General features: G+C 35.2%; 1 protein-coding gene across 1 annotated transcript; it reads right to left on the bottom strand.

Annotated features, from left to right (window-relative positions):
* Window positions 1-502: 502 nt before the first annotated feature.
* On the bottom strand, window positions 503-16,329 carry LOC136766491 (uncharacterized). Its single transcript, XM_066719990.1, has 6 exons — window positions 16,114-16,329; window positions 15,766-15,987; window positions 13,413-13,928; window positions 8,219-8,379; window positions 6,717-6,975; window positions 503-2,125 (listed from the first exon to the last, which is right to left on the bottom strand). Exons 1-6 carry the CDS (start codon window positions 16,133-16,135, stop codon window positions 1,995-1,997), a joined length of 1,311 nt encoding a protein of 436 aa, XP_066576087.1. The 5' UTR covers window positions 16,136-16,329; the 3' UTR covers window positions 503-1,994.
* Between the last annotated feature and the right edge of the window lie 1,464 nt (window positions 16,330-17,793).

The following is a 17,793-nucleotide window of genomic DNA, read 5'->3' as shown; positions in this document are numbered from 1 at the left end:
ACGTCAAATTACAGAATATTTTTAAAAAGACGCCACATTTTCCCGGTTCTGAATTTACTTTCATACTACTTGTACTAGTCATTTGCTGCTGACTGACTATAGCTTTCTGGATCATACTTTGTCCGACATAATGTTCTTTTTCCATAGTTCTTTGAGAATGACTATTGTACCAAAATCCTTTTCTGGCATACTGATATTGATAACAAGATGTTGTCAATTTTTATTACTCATTTCCTATGCATTAGATTGTACTCTTTTAATCAACACTTCACAGCATGCGTTAGAAAATACATTAATTTAATTGGGTCCAGCTGAATGTTACCTCATGGAGCTCTTTATTTATTTATTTATTCATGATGTTATAAGTTAAGCTTAATGCACCCATGCTTTTTTATATCTACAGGAAAAATGAATAATTCAGACCGCATGTTAGTACACTACAAGTAAAAACAGAATTGAATATAAGGTCACCATTTGAAAAATCACTATCACTGCAAAGACCTTAAATTGTCAAATGTGATATATACACATGTTTATTGAAGTATGCCAGCACTGTAAGCAAAGAAAGGACCAAGCAGCTATAAAATAAATGAGTGCAAGTTATGCCAGGAGCAGAGTGAGGCTTGGTTTTGTCTTTCATTCAAAAGGCCAGGGCAGAGAACAATAGCTTTCTTATGCAATAGATGTTCCAAACTGGGTGGGGGGTGCAGGACAACAGTTGCTGAGTCTAATTGCTTTAAAATTTACACATCAAAGCTTGTAAGATACTAATTTTAATGGATTGATAGCATGGTCTGAAGAGAATCAGATGTTTAAATGTGTACAACTTCACCTTTGGATGAAATTCACTTATTTATATATTTTTTTAATTTAAATGTTTTCAATGTAAGCGAAAATAACACTTTTGAACAAGAATATGCAGTCATTTGGATTTAATTCAGCGCATATGAATTCTCTTTCTGGGCTTAAAGGACTCATAAAGACTTTGCCAATAATTTATCTTGAGTTTAACCAGGAAATTGCCTTCAGAGCTCCTCTCTGGTCACAGGATGACTCCTGCATACCAGTTTTATGTCATAGCCCAAAACAAATCTGAGCTTTGATGATTATACTCTTAAACATACTAATGCAACAAGTCAATACAATGCACTGGCTCACCCTATTTCCTTAACAACAGTGTGCTCACTGGTTCACTCGTTACAGATATAGAGGCTGCTACTGATATGACTGATTTCAAACTGTTATGGTAGGTTAACTTGAATATACCTATGTTATTATTCAGTTGGAATAATACATACAAAGAACAAATCATGCACAGTAGTCAAAAAAAGAAAACACAACTGTGGGATGAGTGTCTAAACTTTAGCCTAAGCATGGTCCTCCAAATTTTTAAATCATTATTTAATCAAGCCCTGTGCTTCCTACAGAAGCCAACAGGTGCAAAGCGAAAGGTAATTGTTTTCTCCTGTGTGTCTTTTTTGGTTGCATGATACTTTTTATTTTGTCATGTTCTTTTAGTACACTTCCAGGCTGTCCTACCAAACTTTGTCTTTTTGCCTGTATATTCATATTATTATAAGCAGTAGCATATCATTAGGCGTCTCAAATTACAGTTTATTAACATAGTAGGTACTCAGTAACTACATGTTAGTTACTCATAAGAATGGTGTAATTAAGCATTTGTTAACATGTACTTACTATATTAATGTAACGTATTAATCGTACATTAATGTACCAATATAGCATTGGTATTTTATACAAAAAAGTATAGACTTTTATATACACAACATTTTACTTCCTGCAGACTTTTTCTAAATGACTTCACTGTTGTTTGATGAATCAGCCTTTTTCTGGTGGCAGCTCTCGATTTGCACCTGTCGGCTTCTATAGTTTCTTGATCACAGGGCATTTAGTAGTGTTCTGGAAAATTGCATATGAGATGTAATCAAATTGAATATTGCACAATATTAAAAACAAAATCCATTATTGACACTTCAAGAAGCCTTCTGTGTGCAGTTTTTCAGATCTCTTCTTGCATTACAGATTTTTGCAGTGAATTTCTTTCTAAAATCAACTTGGCCAGGTTCTCTCCAACCTTCTTCATAGCAAGTCTGCCTTAGGAATGCTGAAACACAAGAAAGAAAACAAACTGTTAATACAGTGCCTTGCGAAATATTCACCCCCCTTGGCATTTTTCCTATTTTGTTGCCTTACAACCTGGAATTAAAATGGATTTTCTGGGGGTTTATATAATTTGATTTACACAACATGCCTACTACTTTGAAGATGCAAAATATGTTTTATTGTGAAACAAACAAAGTCGATACTTTGCAGAGCCACCTTTTGCAGCAATTACAGCTGCAGGTCTCTTGGGATACATCTCTATAAGCCTGGGATTTTTGCCCATTCTTCAAGGTAAAACTGCTCCAGCTCCTTCAAGTTGGATGGGTTCTGCTGGTGTACAGCAACCACAGATTCTCAATTGGACTGAGGTCTGGGCTTTGACTAGGCCATTCCAAGACATTTAAATGTTTCCCCTTAAACCACTCGAGTGTTTCTTTAGCAGTACGATTAGGGTCATTGTCCTGCTGGAAGGTGAACCTCTGTCCCAGTTTCAAATCTTTGGAAGACTGAAACAGGTTTCCCTCAAGAAATTCCCTGTATTTAGCGCCATCCATCATTCCTTCAATTCTGACCAGTTTCCCAGTCCCTGCCAATGAAAAATATGATGCTGCCACCGCCATGCTTCACTGTGGGGATGGTGTTCTCGGGGTGATAAGAGGTCTTGGTTTTGCGCCAGACATAGTGTTTTCCTTGAGGGCCAAAAAGCAAAAAGTACCTTCTTCCATATGTTTGGGGAGTCTCCCACATGCGTTTTGGTGAACAGCAAACGTGTTTGCATATTTTTTCTTTAAGCAATGGCTTGTTTCTGGCCACTCTTCCATAAAGCCCAGCTCTGTGGAGTGTACGGCTTAAAGTGGTCCTATGGACAGATACTCCAGTCTCCGCTGTGGAGCTTTGCAGCTTCTTCAAGGTTATCTTTGGTCTCTTTGTTGCCTCTCTGATTAATGCCCTCCTTGCCTGGTCCATGAGTTTTGGTGGGCGGCCCTCTCTTGGCAGGTTTGTTGTGGTGCCATATTCTTTCCATTGTTTAATAATGGATTTAATGTTGCTCCGTGGGATGTTCAAAGTGATCTGTACTTCTCCACAACTTTGTCCCTGACCTGTTTGGAGAATTCCTTGGTCTTCATGGTGCCGCTTACTTGGTGTTTCTCAGTGGTGTTGCAGACTCTGGGGCCTTTCAGAACAGGTGTATATACACTGAGATCATGTGACAGATCATGTGACACTTAGATTGAACACAGGTGGGCTTTATTGAACTAATTATGTGACTTCTGAAGGTAATTGGTTGCACCAGATCTTATTTAGGGGCTTCATAGCACAGGGGGTGAATACATATGCACGCACCACTTTTCCATTTTTTTATTTTTTTAACTTTTTTAAAACAAGTTATTTTTTTTCATTTCACTTCACCAATTTGGACTATTTTGTGTATGAAATAGGAAAAACAAAATAGGAAAAATGCCAAGGGGGGTGAATACTTTCACAATACCTATCGAATACATTTATACCTATCCATTATGGTATACTTAAATATAAGAAATATGCAGCATCGAGAGGCCTTAACTTTAGTTGACGCCAAAAGTATATAAGGGTAAACAAATTTACCTAATCATCACAGAAACATACTTACAATTAGATGTTTCTTTTTCCATTTATTATCATAAAGGGATAATACAAGCTAAAGAGTTTTACCATCTTTACCATCTGTTGAATAGGCTGTTGGATATTGCAATTTGCCAAAAGCAGAAAGGTGCACAACAAATGAAAGCTTAAAGCAAAGCTCTGTATCTGGGCAACACAACTCAGAACAACTTGCTCTGTATAGTCCTGTTAAAATGAAAGGAATGCCTGTTTTGAATGATGGGAACTGAGTAAACCATGAATTGAAACAGTATAAAGTAAAACTATAAAGTATAAATAAAACGTTTGTCTGTTAGAGGCGCAAACATTGAAGTTCTGTCTCAAAAACAATTTCAAATGCAAAAAGTAACAATATTTAAATAATCTCTGATTATCTGAAATCACCATTGTGTGATACAACCCAAATGAACAGGATTATTTTCAAAATGTTTTATTTTTTAATTTGTTCTTGAAATAATCTAGAAATATTCTCCAAATAAATTTGGAAACCTAGTAAGAATACATGGAAGAGAACAATAATTTTTTTTTATCATTGTGGAATGTTCACTGATTATATTTAGGAACTGAAAAAATGAGAACAATGTCAGTTGAAGTATAAACCTCCAATAGTTTCAACTGTCATATGGAGTAAATCCCAAAGGTCACAATACTGCTTTTCATAAAGGTTAACATTTGTACACATGGTTTCAAACTATCTTTATCTTCCTTTTCCAGAAAAATATTGCTTAGACTAAGCAGTTAGTTGGGCAAGCAAAAACTATTATAATGACCATATTTGTTAACTCGTGAATGTGCAACCTCTCTCTTGCTGTAATCAGATTAAATTTATATAGCAAAAGTGCTTGGAATTTTAGTTTTGGAGAGATTTTAAAATCCATTACATATTTTACTGTAACTTCAACCACTATCTTTACTCTCCCACAACACATTTTCTTTCAATATAAAACCTAATCATTTGCATTTTTCTGTGACTTAATTTTGCTTTAATAAATCAAGACTGAGCAATAACACGATGGAGGAGCGCTGTTGCAAAAGGGTTCAGGGCAAAAAGCTCCACAAACGATCTCCAGGGCCATGTATGGTAGTAATTTGCATCTCTAACACAATCTGTCATTGCTGGCAATTGCATACAAGAGCACAAAAAACAAAAGGCGAATAGAATAAATAATGGGACATGAAGCAAGAAAGAAAATAAATAACAGTAAAATATAGATTATTAAAAAAATATGATTATTATTATTTACATTTGACTGTTTAACATAATTTCACATGATTGCAACCCCCCCACCCCACTCCTCATATGGAATTTATTTATTTATTTAAAACACTGGTTAAAGTTTCTCTGCTGTAAGACTGTGAAACACATAGAAGTAGAAGAAACATGCTTATCATGATATAAGCATCTGTTATACTTAACTGTGGTTAGTAGAGGAATGTAATTTGTGGTCACTATTTCTCAGCTAAAGAGGGTATTTGCACTGTTCACTGGGTGGAACGAAGATAAACTCAGAGAGGCCACCCTGAACATTGTTGGGGTTTTGTTTTGCTTTGCCTCCTGGTTAATACTTTTAGAATCCTGGATTTATCTTGCTTATCTTATCATGCTGAAACAAGGAGAAGTTTACATGACACAGGCAACACTGGGATAAACCTCAGCTTTTATCACTATACGTTATATGCTGTACCTAAAAAGATGTACCTAAAAAGTTAGATGTAAAACTAATTGTATTTACTTGTTTATTTGTTTGTTTAAAATGTTGAATATAATATTTAAAATACTTTTAAAAATTGAATAAAACAAACACTTTTTTAAATGTTTTGAAATTATGTTTCTTACAGTGTGTTTTAGCACTTATGGTCAAAATATCAAAATCAAAATATTAAATGTGTTAAAAAAAAATTGCTGTGTATTTTTTATAATTAATATCCTTTTTTTAATTTCATTTTTTTGGATTAAAAAGTTGTAAATATAATGGAGTTACTTTCAAGATGTCAGCATATATTCATGCAGGGGATGGGTCGTCGAAGCTACCCTCTGTCTATCCTCATTGACAGTTGGTACGGTACAGTCTGAAGGCTGTTCCTAAGTGACCATGAGATCTTACAGTTAATAGTGAAGTACAAAACACCAAGAAAGGATCTATTCTGCATGTATAGATGCATATGATATACTGTATTTCAGAGTCATAACAGAAGCGAAATCCCTCATTTCATGAAAATCTGTAAAGCTCATTGTTGTTGAAATGATAATTCACATTTCAGTCCCTCTTGTGCTGAAACCCTTCATCAGCTAACCATCAACTTCCTCCATCTCCCCAAGCTTTGGGCTTTACAGTTTGGAGGAGGAAGGTACTGGCATGCTTCTAAGATTGAAATGATAACGACGGTATTTTCTAGCTTTGAACATCTCTCTCCTAATCTTGTAATCTCACATCTCCAGTCTCTCAAGGGTTGTTCCTTATCACTGGATGGGAGGACTCTGTCCACTCATCCCAGGACAGATTGTCCAACATGTTTTCCGAAGTGGATTAGAGCTTTGACCATGTGACCACGGCTGACTCTTATGATCATTCCGTATTAGTTTTCTGGCCCTTTTATTTAACCACTTTCTTCAAGGTATTTCTGACTAGTGGTGAACCCATGTCCTCTAAAAGCAATTTTAAGTTTTAGGGTTGTATTTTGCAGTTGGATAGGTTGAAGTTTTCATTACATCTAGTGCTGTATTTAATATTTATATTACATTTCACTTCATTTAAGTAAATTATGCATATGCCATAAATAAATAAAACAAAATAAAATAAATCTGTGAGAATATATATATATATATATATATATATATATATATATATATATATATATATAATTAAACATCATATTTAAATGAATAAGCTACAGTTGATTGGTCTTCAACATGTGTGAATGTGTATATACGTACACATGTGTGTTTTTACCTTCACAAGCAGCCACTTTAACCTTATCCAGGGCTTTCTCTTCCTTGCCTTTCCCTTTCAGCCCCAGCCCATGGGACTCAGCTAGCTCTTGAGGACTGAACACCAGATCTATGACTCCATTGAGAAGGCAGCCTCCCTGCTGGGATTTCTGCTCCCTGGCCTTCTTCAACACATTGTGCAGCTTGTTTGATTCAACCAAGACTTCAGCATATCTCTCAGGATCATGAGGGTCCACAATCAAAGGCCTCAAATGTCTTTCCTGAGGAAAACACATTCAGGTTTTTTTTTTAAAAAAGGGTGAAAAAAATATAAAAAGAAAAATGAAACACATCCAAAGAAAACATTTTTCTGTAAGAAATTATTCTACACATATTAGGTTACAGAACAAAAAAAAATGAGTCTTGAATGGATGGAAGAATGGTCAGGAAGATCTTGGTGCAGCTGACATGATTCAACCTTCAGACATTTCAAGTGTATTATATTTTATTATCTCAAACCAGGGCAAATTATATCAATATTTATTGCAAAGGCTTTCATAAAACCTCTTAAGAATGAAATGTGTATTATATTTCTAGTAAAGTAATTGTATCGCTTCACTATGCCACTAAAAATGTACTCTATCATGAATCCTACGCAATTAGTATGACCTAAATATGATTATAGAGGTTTTTTAGTGTGTGCTGTATTTAGTTTTAGCTGCCATAGTTCATGACCTTGTGAGGAAGAGGATTTTTTTATCATGCAAAGTCTGCTTTTCACATTTCTCTTTTGCTCTGTTTGAGAGTGCAATTACAAACATTCAAACTGCTGCACATATTTTTCAATTCCTTTCACAGTGCTTTTCTTAGCTTTTTGCCCTCACCATTAATTAATGCTCACTGCACTGTATAAATGAGAGAGATTATGTTTTTAACTGTATCAGAATGAATTATAAAAAGATAAGTGAAATAGAAATAACATGCCTATGATGGTAGTCATTGCCATGTTTGAGGTAGCCCTGTAAGGATATTAATTTAAAGCTTCACAGTTCAGTAGAGCAATCCAATAAGTAGATTGCTAAAGAGGCTTTGTTTCCTGGAGACAAAACCTTTCATATAGGAAATTACTTATACAATGTATTTTTCAGAAAAAAGCAAATCAATTTTGCTGTTTTCACAAAATATTTCCAACTGTCTCAATTTTAAATATCAATTTAATTTTAATGTTTAGCAAAGTTGTATTGCAGCTTTTCAGAAGGAGGGAAAGAAAACTGCTATAAGGTCTACAAGGTAGTAGAGAATTTTTTAAATATATATTTCTTAAGGTGCACCTAGGAGAAATACAGCTGAAGGAATTCCCAAGCCTGAAGGAAATACCTAATGTAGGAACTGTTTTTCAGTTTTGTAAACTTTCAGTCATTTAATTTATATTTTTAATTATTACATTCTGTGCACATGGAACATTTATATGTATTATATTTGTATTAAATAAAAATAAAAATGCGATGCACAGGAACATTTTACCTGGAAGAGCTTCAGATTATTGTCTAGAGGTCTTCTGCTCCCAGAGGGATGACATGAGACTGGAGATTGATACCCAGCTGCCCCCTCCAGATTTTCCAGCACCATCTTTAGGTAGAAAGCTGCTGACTGACGGGTTTCTAGGGGAAGGCCTGTAAAAGGTGCTAAAAAAAAACAAGAACATAAAATTTATAAAACAACATTTAGTGTACTCTCAATACAAATATTATATATAATTTATTTTTAACCAAACATGTTTGAAGTGTAACTAATCAAAATTGATTGAAGTGAAATCTGCATGCTGAGAGCATCTCTTTCAGCTAAGCTGCCAGAACAGCCAGTCCTGGACTCTCGTGGTAAAAAAGGGTGATCTAGAGACTAGAAAACCTACAGAGTACAGTTTCAAATTGGTCCTTATTATAATTATATATAATTTATTATCTTTGTGTGTTATTTATCTAATTGTATACATTCAAAGTGCTTCTTTATATTCACCCCTGCTTACATTACTACTTTCTCTAAACCCTTTGTAGAAAAACAAAACAAAACAAAACAAAACAAAAGACAACAACTTCTCGAAGAGGCCTGTCAGGCATTTTACAAGGAGAAGCAAATTTGCAAAGGAGATTACAGGTGGTATAAAGTATTCCTTTCAGCTGCATACTCACGGTTGATTTTATAAGTCATGGTAGTTGCAACTGCAACAGAGTATATCACATCGAACTAAAATATTGAAAATGACATCTTACATAATAAACACTGACATCTGCAGAAAGGGAATCTTCATATATGGATATTCTCTACAGTATATCATATCAGTAACTCAGAATTCCCAATAATACTACTTCATGGTTAGATCTAATGTTCAAACACCTAAATAAATAACCTCACAATCTGGCAGAGCATTTTCATTAAACACTATACAGCAATTTAGTTCATATTGTTGGCCTAACAGCTCTGAAACTAACTAATAGGTAATAATGATCTTTTTTGCAATATCAAGAGCACTTTCCTTAATTACATTTCTTCCCATGAATGCCCTAACCTATTGTGTATAAAGCAAAATAACTTTTGGGATACAAATAATCACACATTCATTAATATTTTGGTTTGATTTTCAGAACAGTATTCCGTTGCTAAATATCATTCATTAATATATATTTTTCTGTTTGTAAATATGACTGTGAATTACAACACAAGACGTAAGAATGATTTATATTATTGTGCTACATTTTTAACCATTTACTACCACACAGAAAAATCAAGCATCTTCTTGGTTTTAAAAGTAATTGTAATCATCTGAATCCAATCCCAATGTTAGCCCAAGTGATGTGAAAATAGAAGGATGTTATGATAAATGACTTCAGCCTTTCACAGTTTGCGTTACACCTCATCCAATAGCTCAATCAAGACTGCATCCTGGTGGCTTTGCTTCATTCCCCCCAACCTGTGGCATGCATTGTAACTGCTCAGACTTAAGAAAGCACTAAGGAGAGTTGACACTCTACCAGCTGAGACAAGGACAGGTTCACTTATTTTATGTGCAAATTATTCACCTTCTACAAAGATCTGGGAAGTATGAGAAAGTGGGCGGGATAAATAGAATATAAAAGAGCAAAATAATCGGTTTGCTGTAGCTTTACTTGATAATATGCCAGCCCAGTGTGGGAAGCTGTCAAGGATTTTGTACTCTTTAGTTACGTTTAGTAGCCAAAACAATAATCAAATGATCTTTCTGGTAGCTTTGAGGATTACTGACTTCATCATAAACATAAACACAAACACATCCACTCATTTGCACACATACACACATACATATATATGCATATATAATTATTATTATGTTAAAACTTTAGAAAGTCTTAAACACAATACATTCAATTGTATATGTTTTTAATATGTTGATTTTAGTCCTTTAAGTGTAATAAGTAATTTATCACAGTAAGCGCAATTCGCATTAGCACTATTCTCTTTAATTTAAGAGTTGATTAATGTTCACTTTACAATGCCTTAAACAGAACACAAATAATTTGTCAGAATCATAGTTCCTGCACTACAAAGATACAATCTAAAATATCAAACTATCTAACTGTGAGAACATAGAACAGATTACTGTAGGTGATATGCAGATGAGAAAGCATGGATTATACAGTTTTTTGTGCTACAGCATTATAAGGAGAGGCATTATGAGGAGAGGCTTTATAGTTGTTTTGTGCTTTTATTTTATTTACATTATGTGTTTTGTAAAGTAAGATATTTGATTGTGCTTTGACCCCTTCCAGAAGAAGATAATGCTGTGTTATAAGTTCAGGGACTTGGTTACTACTACTACTACTACTACTACTACTACTACTGCTACTACTACTACGTCTACTACTACTACTACTACTACTACTACTACTAATAATAATAATAATAATAATAATAATAATAATAATAACATGCAAGGAAATATACTGCTTTATTTTGTGCAACCCTGCCTCTTGATCTATAATTCCTTGAATTACTTCCCGCATTTCCTAACACTAAATATAAAAACAAAATAATATATTAACTCAGATTCATATACAAGTCGTGTATTTCCATTCAATTATTGAAAGATACAAATACAGAAATAATGTGGAATGCACAGTTTAGTAACATTCCTGAATGGACCAACAACTACAGTATTTGTATAAAATCAATAATTGTGGTGTATAATAATATAATTTACCATATGTGCTCATTTTTTATTAATTTGTTTAAGGGGAATTCAAACATTGAGAGTGACTTGAGTGACTTATTAAAATTTCAAATAACTTTGGAAAATTATTTTTAAGTCTTTAACCAAAAACAATAGCTCCCGTTGTTTAGTCAGGCCTTCTCTTAGCTACAGAAATGTAATGCATTTGACATCTGGACATTTAAAATCCCCCCACTGCAAATGCGCTCATTTCCATTGCAGACTACAATGAGTGCATGAAACTGCAGCTCTCTTCTCCATACAGCTACTCTAGATTTGTGATAAGATTGCTCTCCTTGAAACACATCAGTGCAATTATTGGAACAGTTATCCTTTGCAACTTTGGTTGATGAGTGACATTTTCAGTTTCACAGAGCTGGGATATGTATTTATGTATGTATTTGATATGTAATTTTGTTGGTTTGAAACCTCCAATTATATTTCAACTTTTTCACCCAATTTGGAATTGTCATTCAGTCAACTCAATTCGCTGCTAAGACTAAAAATCTGTCCAAAATATGAGACTCTTACTGTTCTCCAGGGCAACATTTTTTTTACTGGAGCTCCAGTTTCATACAGCTTATTTATTGACTTAATCAAAAATGCTATTAAATGCACAGAGAATAACATTTCAACTGTGTACTGTTTAAATTGAATACTTCAATAGATACAGTGGGGGAAAAAAGTATTTGATCCCCTGCTGATTTTGTACGTTTGTCCACTGACAAAGAAATGATCAGTCTATAATTTTAATGGTAGGTGTATTTTAACAGTGAGAGACAGAATAACAACAACAAAATCCAAAAAAAAACGCATTTCAAAAAAGTTATAAATTGATTTGCATGTTAATGAGGGAAATAAGTATTTGATCCCCTATCAATCAGCAATATTTCTGGCTCCCAGGTGTCTTTTATACAGGTAACGAGCTGAGATTAGGAGCACTCTCTTAAAGGGACTGCTCCTAATCTCAGCTCGTTACCTGTATAAAAGACACCTGTCCACAGAAGCAATCAATCAATCAGATTCCAAACTCTCCACCATGGCCAAGACCAAAGAGCTGTCCAAGGATGTCAAGGACAAGATTGTAGACCTACACAAGGCTGGAATGGGCTACAAGACCATCGCCAAGCAGCTTGGTGAGAAGGTGACAACAATTGGTGGGATTATTCGCAAATGGAAGAAACAGAAAATAACTGTCAGTCTCCCTCGGTCTGGGGCTCCATGCAAGATCTCACCTCGTGGAGTTTCAATGATCATGAGAACGGTGAGGAATCAGCCCAGAACTACACGGGAGGATCTTGTTAATGATCTCAAGGCAGCTGGGACCATAGTCACCAAGAAAACAATTGGTAACACACTACGCCGTGAAGGACTGAAATCCTGCAGCGCCCGCAAGGTCCCCCTGCTCAAGAAAGCACATGTACAGGCCCGTCTGAAGTTTGCCAATGAACATCTGAATGATTCAGAGGAGAACTGGGTGAAAGTGTTGTGGTCAGATGAGACCAAAATCGAGCTCTTTGGCATCAACTCAACTCGCCGTGTTTGGAAGAGGAGGAATGACCCCAAGAACACCATCACCACCGTCAAACATGGAGGTGGAAACATTATGCTTTGGGGGTGTTTTTCTGCTGAGGGGACAGGACAACTGCACCGCATCAAAGGGATGATGGACGGGGCCATGTACCGTCAAATCTTTGGTGAGAACCTCCTTCCCTCAGCCAAGGCATTGAAAATGGGTCTTGGATGGGTATTCCAGCATGACAATGACCCAAAACACACAGCCAAGGCAACAAAGGAGTGGCTCAAGAAGAAGCACATTAAGGTCCTGGAGTGGCCTAGCCAGTCTCCAGACCTTAATCCCATAGAAAATCTGTGGAGGGAGCTGAAGGTTCGAGTTGCCAAACGTCAGCCTCGAAACCTTAATGACTTGGAGAGGATCTGCAAAGAGGAGTGGGACAAAATCCCTCCTGAGATGTGTGCAAACCTGGTGGCCAACTACAAGAAATGTCTGACCTCTGTGATTGCCAACAAGGGTTTTGCCACCAAGTACTAAGTCGAAGGGGTCAAATACTTATTTCCCTCATTAACATGCAAATCAATTTATAACTTTTTTGAAATGCGTTTTTCTGGATTTTTTTGTTGTTATTCTGTCTCTCACTGTTAAAATACACCTACCATTAAAATTATAGACTGATCATTTCTTTGTCAGTGGGCAAACGTACAAAATCAGCAGGGGATCAAATACATTTTTCCCCCACTGTAATTGATGGAGGAGTGAAAAAGCTGAAAAAGAAATAACATACGAGAAGCTGACTGACTTTGACATAGACATTAAATACCAATTTCAAGATGGAGAGATATGATTTGGGTATCTCAGGCTGAGACTTTATTACATTACAGTGGCAGAGTTTAGATCCATGCTATTAGCAAACCTTAGTACAGCCTCATTGCTTCAACATAAGGAACCTGTTTTACCTGCATTCTGAGCTGCCTGGAGCAGTTGCTTGAGGTGAGCATTTTCCTTCCGAAGCTCCTGGTTCTCCTTGATCAGTTTCTCCAGCACGGCAAACGGGTTGTCATCTGACCCTTGCCTTTCATTTTCCTCATAGCAGGGCTCTACATTTCTGGTTTTGAAAATAAGGAAACTGTTCTCGATGACTTGCTCAGATTTCACTGCTGGGCAGGGCAAACCCCAAGCAGTGCTGGGCTGTAAAGGAGCCATGAGGCCAAAGTGAGGTCGAGTTTGAGTTGTGTCAGGGTCACTTGGGCAAAGATCATTATCAGCAGTCCTTAGTCTTTTGTTTGGCTGCAGGGAAGTGTCCACATTTAAAGCACTCCCAGCTCTTGGAATCTGGGCTTCAGTTTGCATAATATTATCCAGACTTTTTCCTTGTCGAAGCAGAGTTTCCAGAATCTGGGTTGCAGGCATGTGTTTGTTCTCCCTTATGAAATTGTAGTAATGCTTTTCTTTTTCTTTGCATGGATCCAAGGCTTATTTACCAAAGGAAGAGAGAAGAGAAGAAACAGCATACGTTGGGAATGTTTTCAGAAAATGTAAAGCTTTTGTATTATTTCCTGTCCTATACAGTTATATATTAAAGAGAGTTTATCTCACCCAGACACATTTGAGGTAGAGATAGACAAATGATCCCATTATTTCAAGATAACTACTCTCTGCTTTAATCCACTCTATCCATGTTTTACTTCAATAGGATTTTTTTATAACTATTTTTTGATATACAGTTATAAATGTGCATAAACCAATGTCATTAAACATTAAGTTTAACTCTGTTGTGCATAAATACATATACGCAACACGATCATAGCTGAAATATGACATGGATTGATGCAGTAGTTTGGAAACTGATTTCTATCTATCTGGTAGAATTTTAGAATTGCATATAGCAGCATATCTTCATTTGTCTTAATTAATTGTTTATGGGTTGTCTTATAAAATAGCTTCAACTTTAAATACTTTTACATTATTTTGTGTGTTTATTCTGAGTTGTCCTCTATGATAGGACACATTTGATTACAATAACTCTCAATAAAAGTTCAATTCAAATTAAAGCGACCAGCCATGTCAATCTCTGTGATTGCAATTAATAGCAGCCCACTTGCATAATGCACTAACCTTTTACCAGATTCTCTAAGTCTGACTTTTAATCCTGATTTATTTTCCCTTAATGTTTATAGACAGACATTCCCTGGTATCTTGTTTTAGGTATTATCAATTTTTCATGTTTTCTTTGATCAGATTATCAAAGGCATCCAAGTAATATACATTTGGACCCATGCGCCATGTGAATGACAGTGTAAAAAAATCCTTATGTAATGCATTTGCAGCTGAATATATTTAGCATATAATCAGCTTCAATTTTCCACTCAGGGCCCTGTAAGTTCAATTGACCTCACCACAGTGGACTTCTGATCAGGTTTATTATTACCGTATGAACCATCTCTGCCCATGCTCTAGCATACTATTTGGCATTGCATACTGATTCTACCAAAGATTTGCTTATTTCACTATTTTGTAATATGATATCACATCTTGACTCAGTTCTCAGTGCTCAGTTCAGGAGAGGGCACACACTGAGCAGTTTTATATTTATACAGCACCACCTGGGGGTGAATGTTTAATCCACTATCTTTCATATGCCCTTGACCCTGTATGTGTACACTGTGATTTTCGGGAAATTACGAAATGGGCTACAAAAAATAAAAGTTAAATACAATTTAACAGTGTCTGTTCAATGTGACCTTGATACATAGACAAGTCAACATGTGGGTTGTACCTACCAGCTATTCATTCAGCTGCTAAATACAATATGACAATGTTACAATAGTAGAAGATACTTTTTTTTTAAAGAAAAAAAAACAGCATTAAAATTATTACACAGCTGTAATCAAAATCACATTTTGTGTTTTGTAATTTCAAATCAGGCTCTTGTCTAGCAGGAAGTTGCAATAATATTGTAGTAAGTAATAGAAAAGCTTTTAAGTTGATTGCAAGTATGACTGTGCATTATGTAATAAAAAAGATACATGGGAGTCTAATGCAAGCAACATTGCAAGGCAGTGTGTAATATGTGTTATAGTTTTTTCCTCTAACTTTTAGTATGTTCATACATCTTGGAAACAAGTTATAGTCAAAAAGAATATACACATATTAATGTACAGTATGTTTGTATGTGTCTGTGGGTGTGTAAGTGTTTTATGTATACTTATAATTACATCTGTAATAAGTTTACCAGAATGTAGCAAAAACAATAGTTTTGGTCAAAAACAATCAGTGTTGCTAGTTATATAGCATGCTGTACAGACTTACCAGTAGAATGAAAAAGCAATGCACCTTCATATTCCTGTTCCCCCAAGATAACCTGCTTCCCATCCTCATCAATAAGTTGAATAGGCAATTTTAAGGACACTTTACTTCCCAGACTTATGCATGAGCTGCTAGACATTTTGAGGTCAGATATCTTTTTAGTCCATACTGAAGAATCGGACGTAATGAACACACATGCATAATGCTCTTCTTTTCCATTTTCACCTGACATTTTTGGTAGATGAACAACGTGTAAAAAAAAAACAACAAAAAAACAATAATGAAAAAAAACTCAGATATACATTAACAGATATAGTATTCTGATAGTAAACATTGAATGATAACTCTTACATTGCACACGTCTGGCCTTCATAAACCATTTCTGAGGGCTTCAGTATGTTTGAAGCAGGAGTTTGCATTTAGAAAAATGTGTAATTTGTTGACAATGAACGAGTCTACTGATGATGTGAAGAACATCATGCAGCAGGATGAGAAACAGCAAAGCTTTCCGTAGCATTCAGCTAGATGGCTTCTGCATGCCTTCTGATTAAAATGGAGAACAGGCCTCTTGCTTGCCTTGATGCTGTGATGTCATGTTGAAGAATGCCTGGGGGATGGGAATGGGAATGAAGTCGAGGAGGAAGCAGGCCCTCTGCTGATCAAAATCCAAATAGCTGAATACTGAAAGAGCAGAACCAAGGGATTCGTTTCTGCTCTGTGGCTGTTTCAGACAGCTAATTAAATACATTGCAGTAATAGCCATCTCTGGACCTCAAGATCTGATGGTTTTTCTGGTTTGCATTATGTCTGAGCTTTCATCTACTTTACAACAACAACAAAACTTTGAGATAAGAGCTAACCTTCTACTCTAATTCTGTGCCATTTGCAGTTTTTCATATTACTTCTATAATTAAATATCATTACAGGTCAATTTCTTTGTCTTTGTCGACTTTTGAAGTATTTAACCAATAAATAATAATAATTTAAAAATCACGTACATTCTTGTGTTTAGATTGTATCTGCTGTATTACTATCACTAATACCACTACAACTGCTGCTGCTACTACTACTACTACTACTACTAATAATAATAATAATCATAATAATGCTTGTTCCAAGTGAGATTTAGCACTCATTTTAAATACCTAGTAATTGCAATTGATGCCAAAGCAGAATGTGTTTTACTAGCAAGCAGCATTGCGTATTTGTACTGCAGATATCTATTTGTTTGCTGTTTGTTGTTGTTGTTTTGGCCTTCCTTGGGATAGATATATTGCAATGCAATAAAGACAAAACATCTGTTTCAGGTGGCCAAAACCCCTGGCTTTCTGACTGGGGACTGATGAACTCCTCTGGTGACCCAAAGTAAGGGACTGGTGTTGCCATGACAACTATCTGCTGCTGCCACATGAAATCACCATTAGCAACGGCATGAATCTAAATTAAATGTTTTCACTGGGCTAGATAATACACTGCTCTGCATATTGCTTACAACAGTATTCTCACCCCATTCATTGGCTTGTATACCAGTATTCAAGTGGAACCATATTATTGAAATTTAAATTGAAAATATGAAAATTAGATTCAAATTCATTAAAACTGAAATGGCTAAAAATCTGGTATCATGTAATGCAAAAAAGGGAGCCACAAATGTTCTATAATTTATACAATGATTGATATGTTCATATTAATCTTGTTTAAACCAGCTGACAAATGACAAATTAATCAGATATTTAATTCTTTCATTTAGCATAGTAAAATAAACCATATATAATATTAATTTTTGTGATATATACCCCAAAAAAAAAAATTAATCATTTTGGGAGAACTAAGCTGTCTGTTCTATTTACAAATGTTTAAACAATTTCTGTTTCAATTCTGGTTAATCTCAGACACAATGTGTAAAACATTTCAGTAAAATGTTACTGCTAAAGTCTGCATAAATAGGATATATATATAATTCATTTAACTTAGAATGTCCTACCATAAGAACTTAAACGACATTTTGGAGGTGGCTTAAATATTAATTAA

This window comes from Amia ocellicauda, chromosome 2 (assembly GCF_036373705.1).
Source record: "Amia ocellicauda isolate fAmiCal2 chromosome 2, fAmiCal2.hap1, whole genome shotgun sequence".
NCBI lineage: Eukaryota > Metazoa > Chordata > Actinopteri > Amiiformes > Amiidae > Amia > Amia ocellicauda.
This window is presented reverse-complemented; position numbering and strand designations above follow the sequence as displayed.

What these genes read in the sequence shown, in the direction of transcription:
- LOC136766491 (XM_066719990.1), bottom strand. Translation starts at nt 16,135, where the DNA reads ATGAAGGCCAGACGTGTGCAAT. An exon ending in ATAATCTGAAGCTCTTCCAG is followed by an intron (nt 6,976 to 8,218) that starts GTAAAATGTTCC and finishes TGTTTTCCTCAG; the next exon opens with GAAAGACATTTGAGGCCTTT. An exon ending in TAAAGTGGCTGCTTGTGAAG is followed by an intron (nt 2,126 to 6,716) that starts GTAAAAACACAC and finishes CTTGTGTTTCAG; the next exon opens with CATTCCTAAGGCAGACTTGC.